This window comes from Cryptomeria japonica, chromosome 11 (assembly GCF_030272615.1).
Source record: "Cryptomeria japonica chromosome 11, Sugi_1.0, whole genome shotgun sequence".
NCBI classification, from domain to species: Eukaryota; Viridiplantae; Streptophyta; class Pinopsida; order Cupressales; family Cupressaceae; genus Cryptomeria; species Cryptomeria japonica.
Window position 1 is genome coordinate 44892310 of NC_081415.1, and position 11459 is coordinate 44903768.

Genomic DNA, 11459 nt, shown 5'->3' on the forward strand with positions numbered 1-11459 from the left:
TGTACCATATGCAACATGTGTCATGTCAGTCTCAACATTATGGCCATATGCACACCAATTCAAACCATGGCAAAGCCATCACCATACAAAGTAAAGCCAATCCTGACTCATACATCTAGGGCCAAGCATCAGCACCTTGGTTTGGCAATGTCTCATCCTTTATGCACCAAATCTTTCAAGTGCTAAACTTCAGTTTGTGCTAGAGAGTAGCACCTCTATGGTGCAGCAATGTTACTTACAGATTCACTTTTTGTAATGGAGGAAAGCTGAAATGCTTCAACCATTTTGGTATCCTAAATGATAAAGACATATCCAATTTCTCAGGATATTATTGGAAAAAAAGGTAAATAAATATTGGGAACCCAAAAAAATGCAGTAAAATTTTAGAAATAGAGAAATAGCTGATGAGTTTACATTTCAAGCCATCCTAATTACAGAGAGTGAGAATGAAAGTAAACAAGAGTGTACATCATGAATTTAAATATGGATTTTTCTCATTAATTTTGAGATCACTGATTACAGATAATTGTAATAAAAATGTCTTTAACAATGTTGATAAATAGCTCTTCTAGAATTATTACGAACCTTTAATGCAATCAAATGCAACCGAGGTAAATACGACTCATTAACCCTACCATTCTCCATAGCTATCAAGTTGAAAACAATAAACTATACACAAAATGGTAACTACAACTGACAAAAAAAGTTTCCCTAACAACTTCAAATGCCTCTCAAGTTTACATTAGTGGAAACATTCATACCTGACATTTCAGGACAACAATGTTTTATCTTAACAGCATTTCATATTAATCACTTTGATCAGCAGCATTTCCTATAATGTTGACACCATTATTGATGCCCATATTAATTGATCACAGCACTAATAACAATGCTACTGAACAACATAATGATCAAGAATGTATAGGCCACAATAATGGTAGAATACTACTGATCAGTAATCATAAGAAGATTACTAATCACAAAAGGAGTTATGTCAAAAGACAATAGTGATGACAACAATCTCAACAAGTACAACACTATTAATAGCTGATCTGTAACAATGAAAATTCCCAAGCAATTACCTCAATCATATAACTATTTTACAAATGAACTAATGGGAACAATATCCATTGATAAGTATAAACGACAGCACCAACATTTGTGATGGAACAACAATGACAAGTCAAAGAATAGCATAATCATTTGATGGTTTTATCTTGTAATGACTATGTTCACAAATCATTAATAATGACAGCAGTTTTTGCTGTGATCAAAGGCAACAGTCATAGTCATTAATCACAACAACAACAGTCATGTTCTTTAAACCCAATTATACCAGGGTCTTCCCAACTGTAGATAACCACGTTCATTTTTGAAGTAATGGCAACAATTATTGTTTTGTCCCTTGGCAACAGATCTATTGCTATTCAATAATGGCAGCTGAAAATCTTAATGGCTACTTACTGGCTACTTACACCGTTCAAGGTGTATAAACCGTTAATAAAAGTTCTAGAGTAGAATGACCAAAACCTTGCATGTCTGATGCTTATATAAAAAAGAAACTAATTTACTGTGACACTACCAGTGACATATCACCAATAATTTATATTGATGAAAATTTCACTCAAAGATATTTTGAAAAAGTCACGATATTTTCAAGAAAATACAGGAACCCTGCTGAGAAAAGATCATTGGAATATATTGTGATATTTTAAAGATATCTGCTTCTATGGTTTCAAGTTTTCAACTACAATTAGCACTAGTTTCTTGGTCCCTCATTAGTTATGTTGGACCTCAGATGTATCATGGTATACAGATTAATTTCCTAGTGTTTATCTTTAATTCCATTCTATAGTTCACGATGCAGATGGAAAAGTGCACTCAGGAGTCAGGACATAGCATATCCCAAAGAAAATCGAGTCAAAAGTCCTCTCTCTCTCTCTCTCTCTCTCTCTCTCTCTCTCTCTCTCTCTCTCTCTCTCTCTCTCTGTGTATATATATGACTTAAATGGTATATATACATTTCAAAGTCAAGACAGGTACAGATCTGTAGCCAAATGTTTATTATGTTCAGTGTACAGGCGATGTTCTGATAAACGAGCATATTCAACGAGGCTCACCACACCATACTCCAAAAAATACAAATTCTGGTATCGTTATAGTGACATGCAGTCATGTTCAGGAGAATTCAGGAGATAGGAAATAGCTTATCCAAAGAAAATCAAGTGAAACCTCCTTAATCAGCATGATCAAGTAAATTAAGAAACTCGAGAAAATATGGTTTTAAAAAGTTCTGGCTACTTAAGTCTCAAAGACTTTTTAGGCATTCTGACAGGTTTCCAATTACAAATAACAATCTAAACCTTAAAGTCACTAAGGCATTAAACTTAAAAGACTACATGATAGGCATCCCCTTCAAAGGTAATATACAGATATTTTTACAATGTTTCCATTCCCCTGTTAGTAAGGAGTAAGCACAGCAAAATCACATGATTGATTATCAACATCAACATGACTGAATCCAACTGGCTGGAAAGCCAGTAAAGGTGATAAATAATCAACAATAAACATCACATGAAGCAGATGAAAGAAAGCATGGACTTTCACCAATCCCTGGCCCTGAATTCTTGGATTCCAAATGTGCATTGTATTATAACCCATGGACTAATTCAGATATGTACTTGAATCAACTCAGAATGGGTTTTTTACGGCCCCATTCATTGGAAGTGATTTCTCAAGTAAGGCTTAACAGGGAAGCCAAACATTATGATGCATCATTTTAAAAGATTCAAGGAGACATGAAATATGAGATCTTTAAATGAATAAGCTAAAAAAGTTAAGTAAAACTCCCTTGCATATTTGAGGAATCAAAATTAAAATCATTGTCTCCACAAGGTTTTGCCATATGTTGTTGGAAAGAGTTACTTACAACGTCCCCATTTGAAATATTAAGAGAAGAGATAGCAGAAGCAAGCCTAATGCAACGGTCAAGTGTCTCAGCCCAAGTAAACCGCACAGAGCCATATACAACAGACGTGTGCTCTCTGTACACACTGCCAGCTCGCTTCAGAAAAACTATAGGTGATAGAGGTGTGTAATTGGCAGGGCAGCGATTAAGCTTGTCCATTTCCACAAATTCTCTGCTTCAAGACCACACCCTGTAAAATCATGAGGAAATCAATGAAATGACAAGAGACTGCAGAGCAGAAAAGTAGGAAACAAAGTAATAACTAGAATAAGCCAGAACTAAGAAGGCTGAAGAAATCCAAATGCCTTCCTGTTGCATATCACAGAGGGATGGAAAACATGAAAAAATGCATTTATATTTTCGGAGCTGACCTCAAATAAGCCATTGAACTTATTTATTACAAATTATCTAACATTCAGAATTGCAAAATTTGGTTTTTTCCTGTTGACTCCACATTATAAAGTTCTCGAGGTTCTGTGCATGGACTCCAAAGGAGTGTGTTTGCACAATTTATTCTATGTGAGCAAAAGGAAATATATTCTTATATGCAGACAATAAGAAAGAAATCTTAGAAAAGGTTTTCAACTCCAGATTCAAGATTCAAGACATTTGAAAATGATTTCTCAAACCATAACTTAGTTTTAACAGCTCTTTTACAAAGATAAGACTAGTTGATAAAATTTAAATATTTTCAGAGAGTACAGATGTCAGTTCCGTAGAGAAACCAAATATAATACAATATGACAAGGGAAAGCAATAGTTCAAGTAATGGTCAAAACTTATGACTTTCGAACCAAAAGAAACCTATATTTGTTGAAGACAAAATATATAATTTTTCTCGTAACAGAGACCCTTCGCTTGAATCAGAAGCAATCTATCATTTGGAGATAATGAGATGAATGATGTTTCTCATTCCTTATCTCTCGAATGTCGAAATAACCAATACCTAGTAAGTCACTCAGCTGAAGGTAAACTATTCTTATGTTCTGAGTGATTAAAGTAGGACAATAGAACTTAAAGTATTTGAACAATTCAGGAATTCAAAATTTGCACAAATCTTCAAAATGATTCAGAAATTCCAAGAGCCAAAAAGATTTAAAACATTAAAAAAACAGCCAAAATATCTGTAATGGCCATTTTGTTTGAAAATCAAAATAATTAAATATATTAAAACACAGCCAAAACATCTGCAATGTCCGCTTTGTTTGGAAATCATTAAAATACGGATAGGCATAAAATTTCTTAAAATGAAAAACATGTGAAGCCTACTGAAAAACAGTACTTGTGTTATAATTTTTCGTCCGACCTCCGATGGTCAAATTGTCCAGCAAATATTAGAATTAAAACCGACAAGGTTTAGATTTATCGGACTACTTTGAAGATATAACAGAATATTTTAAATTGGATGGAATGTGTGATAGATTTCAGAATGCATATAAAATTCTTTATAATATTGCAAGATTTGATTAAATTCTTTAAATTCCTCAGCTAAGTCTGCGCAGAAAAATTTAAAAAATCAATGTTAAATCAAACACACTGTAAGCATTGATTATTGAAATTAACATTAAATTTCGATAAAAGGCTAAACCTTAACCAAAAATAAATGACAATCAGAGCCCGCAGAAAACAAAAATGTCATCAATTCCACTTTAAACTCTTCGATTTCATTAAAAAATTGAATAAAAAACAAATTAGCCTGTAGAAACGCGTTACTGAAATTAACACCAATATTAAGATAAAAAAATTCAGATTCGATGAAATACTTGAAAAATGTTGAACTGACCCGCAGAAAGCGCTGAATGCTTAAATTAAGATCAAATTCGTTCGAAAAAAACGCACTCTTAAGCTAGTTTCAGCAGAATTATCAACTTCGATCTTATAATATGTCGAAAATTCGCAAAACGTAAATGCATTGAGAAAAAACCTGGATTAATAATTGTCCAATCCCGTATCCGAAATAATTGCCTAATGGATTATTAATGTCTGTGATTGCCTAGTCGACTGTCTGCTTTATGAAATTGCATTTCATGAAAAAAACACTAAAAACTTGGATAGTCCCTTACCTGATTCAATATCTTATCAAAATCTTTTTGGCGCCTGTGTTGTCCTCCTCGACTTTCTAATTTCAGTGATTTATTTATCATAGATTGCTAACTGATAGGGATGAATAGTCGTTAGCACCGCGTATTTAATGCTGTTTTTTAAATAATTAAAAATTAAAATATAATGACTTTTTTTTTTCAATTAATTAATACAGTCAATGGTAAATTTTGGGTGCTAGACGTTGCCTAATTGTAGAAGGACTTTACAATTCTCATTTTTATATTAGGTTTGTCTAGTGTCAACATCTACATATGCTAGATAAATGTGCAACTTATATGGTGACAATTGAATAATGTACACTTTAATTAAATTCTAATAAAAATTTGTGATAGCGAGATACTTTTTTCTATCTACGTGTATTTGTTTAAAGAAGTTTAGGTTTTTTTGGAGTTTTTTTTCTAATCAAAGTAAAACAAGGGATCCAATACAATGTAATGTGTGGCAATAGTTAAAGAGGAAAGTAGTGATATGTAGATGGAGATGGAAAACGAGAAGGAGATATGGAGAGAGAGTTAGAGAGAGGGAGAGATATAGTGATAGAGACAACTTACTTTTTCCTATCTATGTGTCCTTGTTTAAAGAAGTTTAGGTTTTTTTGGAGTTTTTTCTCTAATCAAAGTAAAACAAAGGACCCAATGCAATGCAATGTGTGGCAATAGTTAAAAGAGGAAAGTAGTGATATGTAGATATGGAAAACAAGAGGGAGATATGGAGAGGGTTAGAGAGAGGGAGAGATATAGTGATAGAGACAACTTACTTTTTTCTATATACATGTCCTTGTTTAAAGAAGTTTAGGTTTTTTGGGGGTATTTTCTTTAATCAAAGTAAAACAAGGGACTCAATGCAATCAATGCATGGGAATAGTTAAAGAGGAAAAAGTAGTGATAACTAGATGGAGATGGAGAACAAGTAAAGTAGTGATATGTAGATGGAGATGGAAAATGAGAGGGAGATATGGAGAGAGTTAGAGAGAGGGAGAGATATAGTGATAGAGACAACTGCAAAGACAATAGGATATAGATAAAGAGATAGATTGAAAAAGAAATATGAAAAGATAGAGATGGAGAAGGAAAAATAACAAATAAAATATTATTATAAAATTAGATATAAATATAATTAAATTACTTTAAATAAATTAAATTTTATAAAATTAATATTCACTACAAATAAAATATTTAAATATTTTTAAAAATAACTATATTAAAATTATAAAGCTAAAAGCTTAACTTTTATATTTAAAAATACAACTAAAACCAAACTTTAAAATAATTCTCACATTCTAATTCTTTTTGCTTAAATAAAAGTTTAAATATAATATTTTGTTGTGTAAATAAGTGTCAAATATAATCTATATTAAATATTAATATTTTATTGTATAGATAAATATCAATATTTTTATTATATTAAATTTTATTCAGTCAGTTAAATTTAGAAAACTATAAAATAAACATTATATATTTAAGACTTCATTTTCAAGTTTTACAATTGAAAGCAATCGTAATGAACATCATAATTAAAACCTAATTAGGGGAAAGGACCTAGTAGTTATGCACCCTAACTTCGCGCTTCTCAAAATCCTACTTGGAAATTTCAAATCACTCCGATTTTTTCACAGCAGCTTACTTGGCAAGTCCCCTGCTTATAACTAAAGTTTCAGGGCCACATCATCAAATATGATGCCACATCAGCATGCTTTTCGCCAAGGTGTCCAAAACAACCCCCCAAAAAAGTGAGACCAATAGGCATGCAAAAGAGACCCCAATAGTTGTGCAGCTGACATGGCATCACCTGATTGGTTACTTTTTACAATATTAGTACATTTCTTAACAACTATTGGTACATTTCCTAACAAATGTTGGTACATTTCCTAACAAAACTTGATATTTTTTGTTTCAAACAATAGGTTTTATTTGTTCAATTTTTGGAACAAAAGGTATCAACAACCCTCACAACAATTGGTACATGCTCAACTACTAGGTCATTTCTCCTATGTGTATTTATTATTATACTTATATTTTATAAATAAAATTTATTTATATTTTATAAATAAAATATATGTATGCGCCAGAGATATCAAATTTAAAAAATCTTTGAATATTTATTAGAATTTTATTTTATTTTAGAAGTTGTCTTAAAAATATAATTTTTTAAATTGGAAGATTGTTTTAAATGTAGATTTAAATTCGCAAAACGTAAATGCATTGAGAAAAAACCTGGATTAATAATTGTCCAATCCCGTATCCGAATGAATTGCCTAATGGATTATTAATGTATGTGATTGCCGAGTCGACTTTCTGCGTTATGAAATTGCATTGCATGAAAAACTCACTAAAAACTTGGACAGTCCCTGACCCGATTCAATATCTTATTATAATGTTTTTGACGCCTGTGTTGTCCTCCTCGACTTTCTAAGTTCAGTGATTTATTTATCATAGATTGCCAACTGATATGCATGAATAATTCGTTAGCACCACGTAATTGTAGAGGGACCACGTCTAGGACTTTACAATTCACACTTTTTATTTAGGTTTGTCTAGTGTCAACGTCTTCATGTGCTACATAAATTGTGCAACTTATATGCTGTCAATTGAACAATGTACACCTTTTTTTTATTCTAATAAAATTTTGTGAGAGATAGATACTTTTCCTATCCACGTGTACTTGTTTGAAGAAGTTCAGGTTTTATGATTTTTTTTAATAATCAAAAAAATTACGAGGGCACATCCAACGAGTTGTCTAGAGAACAATAAACAACTACATTATAACACTTCAACTAAGCAAGTCAAAATACCCAATCAAGATTAGATCATGCACTTCAATAAGCATTGTATCTATTTGGAATCTTTGTAGCTATTTGGAATTTAGTATGTCTTTTTTTCTTGAACAACTTTGTCAAAGTGATAATAATCATACATTTTTTTTTGGGAACTTTTTAATTGAAAATATAGAAAAAGTTTGAAAAATGATGTAAAATTAAGATTGTTGGAATCTTTGTAGCTATTTGAAATTAGTATGTCTTTTTTTCTTGAACACCTTTGTCAAAGTGATAACAATCACACATTTTCTTTGGGAACTTTTTAATTGAAAATATAGAGAAAGTTTGAAAAATGATGTCAAAGTAAAATCTTATTTTTTTAACTTCGTGATGAACATTATGGTATGGAAAAACAATCATGCAACTACTCTTCTATATACTTGCAATCACACCTTGGTGTGCAATGGATACGCTAAAGATGTGTGGAATGTCAATTAGGGAAAATGGTGTATTATTTGCATATATTTGTGTAGTACATGAGGTCAATTAATAGGCCATTTAGCAAATGATATTGTTTGTGCAACAGAGATCTCAATAGAGACAAGGTAGCATAAAATAAACTATGCATCTACTTAGAAGGCTCCAAACACAAGTGAAATAAAACATATGAATCAAGAAGATAATTAGACTCCACTATATATATATATATATATATATATATAGAGAGAGAGAGAGAGAGAGAGAGACCTATGAAGGAATGAACCAAGGACAAGATGATCTTCTATTAGCCTAGAATGAATTTAATAAGACCCTATGGGTCCTTTTTTGTATTTCAATGTCCTAGGAGTGTGACAAGTTTGTTCATGTTTGGGTCAAATTGTCACCTAGGGGCTTGTAGAGCAAATTGAGTCAATAAGGGTCACAATGGTCTAAATTGAGGGATCAAGTGGCCAAAGGTTTATTTGAGTCATTTTTCATGTTTTAGAATCAAATGTAATCATTTTGGGGGACTATGATAGTCAGGAGTCTAAGTTAGTTGAATAATGCAAAAATTGTCATATTGTCAATTTGTTGTCATGACAATTTTGCACTTTTTGTAAGTTGTGATTCTCCAACGGTCAGTTCAGTTTGAAAAACAATTGGAGGAGGTTGTGGTCGTTTGGGGAGACACCTTTAAGGACCCCAAACACTGAAAGATGTAAGGTTGTTGATTTGGAAGAAAATTGAAGCATCAAAACTGTTGGAAAACTCATAAAACCGTCTAATTTATGTTGATTGCATACTGAAGGTGGATTGGCAAGAATGCTCATGACATAGATCTTGAAACTAGATTGTTTTACCTTTTTTTTTTCATTTGGTGTGAAGTCTTGAAGTGATTGTTGCCCATTATACAAGCAAATCTCTACCGGGTAGCCTAAAACCCTTAAAACCCCTAGGGTTTGACTGTAATAATGGGTTTTGGCCTATCAATCCTTGATTGAACACTCTGCCATTATAGGAGATGATAGGCCCTGTAACATATGTCATTTTAAGAAGCCAAAAAGAGGACACAACAGGGCGAAGAGAATGGAGAACTAACCCTAGGTCTGGCATCTCTATGTTATAGGCCAGTTTGATGAGTGCAGTGCGTGAGAATTGAGTGGTAGAGCACTGGAAAGGAGTTTGAATGTGGTATAAGAGTACTTTGGAGGTTGAAATAACATTTCATGGTCAGTGATGGTCACCAATTAGGAGAAACAAACAAGTTTGTGGAAGGTGTTCAGTCAAGTAGGCCTAATAGCCCTAATAGGTCTGTTAGTGCAGTATAGGTTGGGATATTTGCAAGTTGGTCTGGAACCTGAAAGTGAGATATTGTTAAGAACTCCCAAAAGGGTGTCTGAAAGTATAATTTGTTTTCCTAGATCCTCAGGGAGTCAAAAGTTATCACCCACTTCCTTCAAATGGAGGCCTAATTGCAATTAGGTCTATTTGTGGGCAAGTGAGTCAAAATTGATGTTCCGGAGGGTCTAACCCATGAAATCCTATTTCATTTGTGTTAAGGTGTTGTGAGAACACTCCTCCAAGGGTTGTTGTATTGAATTGGTCAAGTGGGCCATTCAAACCCCTAAAGCCTAGTAGTAGCCCACTCATGTATGCAAGGGTGTGTGTAGTCACACAAGACTGGAGAGTGTTAGTTGTTTGTAAGGGGACATATTGGAGCCTTTGAGTCTCCCAAGGTATTCTTTAGTGTCATTGAACCATTGATTGACTTGGTGTTTTGTAAGGACCCTTTGGTAGTAGGGATTTGGTTGAGTTTGTGAACCTTAGAGGTTGGTTGGTTCAAGGTTATCCTTTTAGTCTATTGCCTCCTCATTAGAGAGAGAGAGAGAGGAGCGCGCGCACACACACACACACACACACACACATATAAATCAATAAATAAATTACACAAGTAAAAAAAAACATATGAATCAAGAAGATAATTAGACTCCACTACCAATATATATATAGCGAAAGAGAGATACATATAGATACACACACACACACACATACATATAAATCAATAAATAAATTACAATTTATGGTTTTAGTGCTTAATCTAGGTAAAAGCACATATATATCAGAAGTTCATTATTACAAGTATTGCCTTTATATCACGAGTACAATAAATCAATAAACATATTATAATTAAATACAAATTTAAACGATCGTCCTTGTTGTCATCAATCACATGGTCATCTGCTAGTCGAGGACGTGAACATGGCCTAGGCACTTTTTTGCTCCAACCAAGAAGCAATTATGCTTTCCTAGAGTTCTTCATGACACAAAGAACCACTAATCCTACATGAAAATCCTGGCTACTTGGAAATAATGGCAGGATAGAAACCTTAGTGCAACTTGATACATCTACATGCACATCTAAAATATATGATGTTGCAATGCCCTAATATCTGTTCGAAGTATGTGTTGATGTGTTATTGTGGTTGTCATTGATGTCAAACTTGTTATTCCAGATTGGTCTGGAATGTCTAAGGTGTAGAGAGATCTTGTTGTGTTGATGTTGCAGTTGTTCTATTGATTGTTCCGAGAAGTATTGCTAATGTTGTTTGTTATTTTTATCTTCTTTGGATATTGTTTTGGTGTCATGGATATGATAGTTCGATGGTCTAGAAATATCTCTGTGTTCTCTGGATGTTGTGGTAGTGTTCATAGTTGGTTGTGATATTTTATCTTAGACCTATCCTTAGGTCCAAATATGATTTGTGGAAGATTGTTTCATGTGTTATGGGGTCTCACCATAGAATGTGGAGATCCGGATTAGAGTTATTTGCTTTGGAAGATATGTTTTGATCGTTAATTGCTTATATGGATATGTAGCATGTGAATATGATGTTGGTTATGTTCCGGTGATTGTGGATCAGTGAATTGATCTTTGAAAGATGTGTTTTGGTCTCCTCTTTCTCTTGGAGTGGATCAGTGTGTGTGTTTTGGGGGCAAAAGCACAAACCCATGTCACACTTTTATAAAGGAACCAGCCAACACAACTAAAACTATTTAACTTCGACTGCATAAAAGTGACATTTCTAAATTGAATTTTGAAATGATGTAAATTGATCAAATATAGAAATATTAATAGAATTTAGGTTTGTTATT

At 32.9% G+C, this 11459-nt stretch overlaps 1 protein-coding gene across 4 annotated transcripts in view; it reads right to left on the reverse strand.

Annotated features, from left to right (window-relative positions):
* The window catches only part of LOC131076788 (butanoate--CoA ligase AAE1), a 70810-nt gene extending 65670 nt beyond the window's left edge, over positions 1 to 5140 (reverse strand). The window contains exons 1-2 of one of the 4 annotated variants that reach the window (XM_058014109.2): positions 5032 to 5140; positions 2930 to 3158 (exon numbers count right to left, since the gene is read on the reverse strand). In XM_058014109.2, coding sequence (XP_057870092.1) covers positions 2930 to 3127 — 198 coding nt within the window. In that variant the 5' untranslated portion in view covers positions 3128 to 3158; positions 5032 to 5140. The other 3 variants (XM_058014110.2, XM_058014111.2, XM_058014112.2) reach the window with 3 other exon arrangements.
* Positions 5141 to 11459: the final 6319 nt, after the last annotated feature.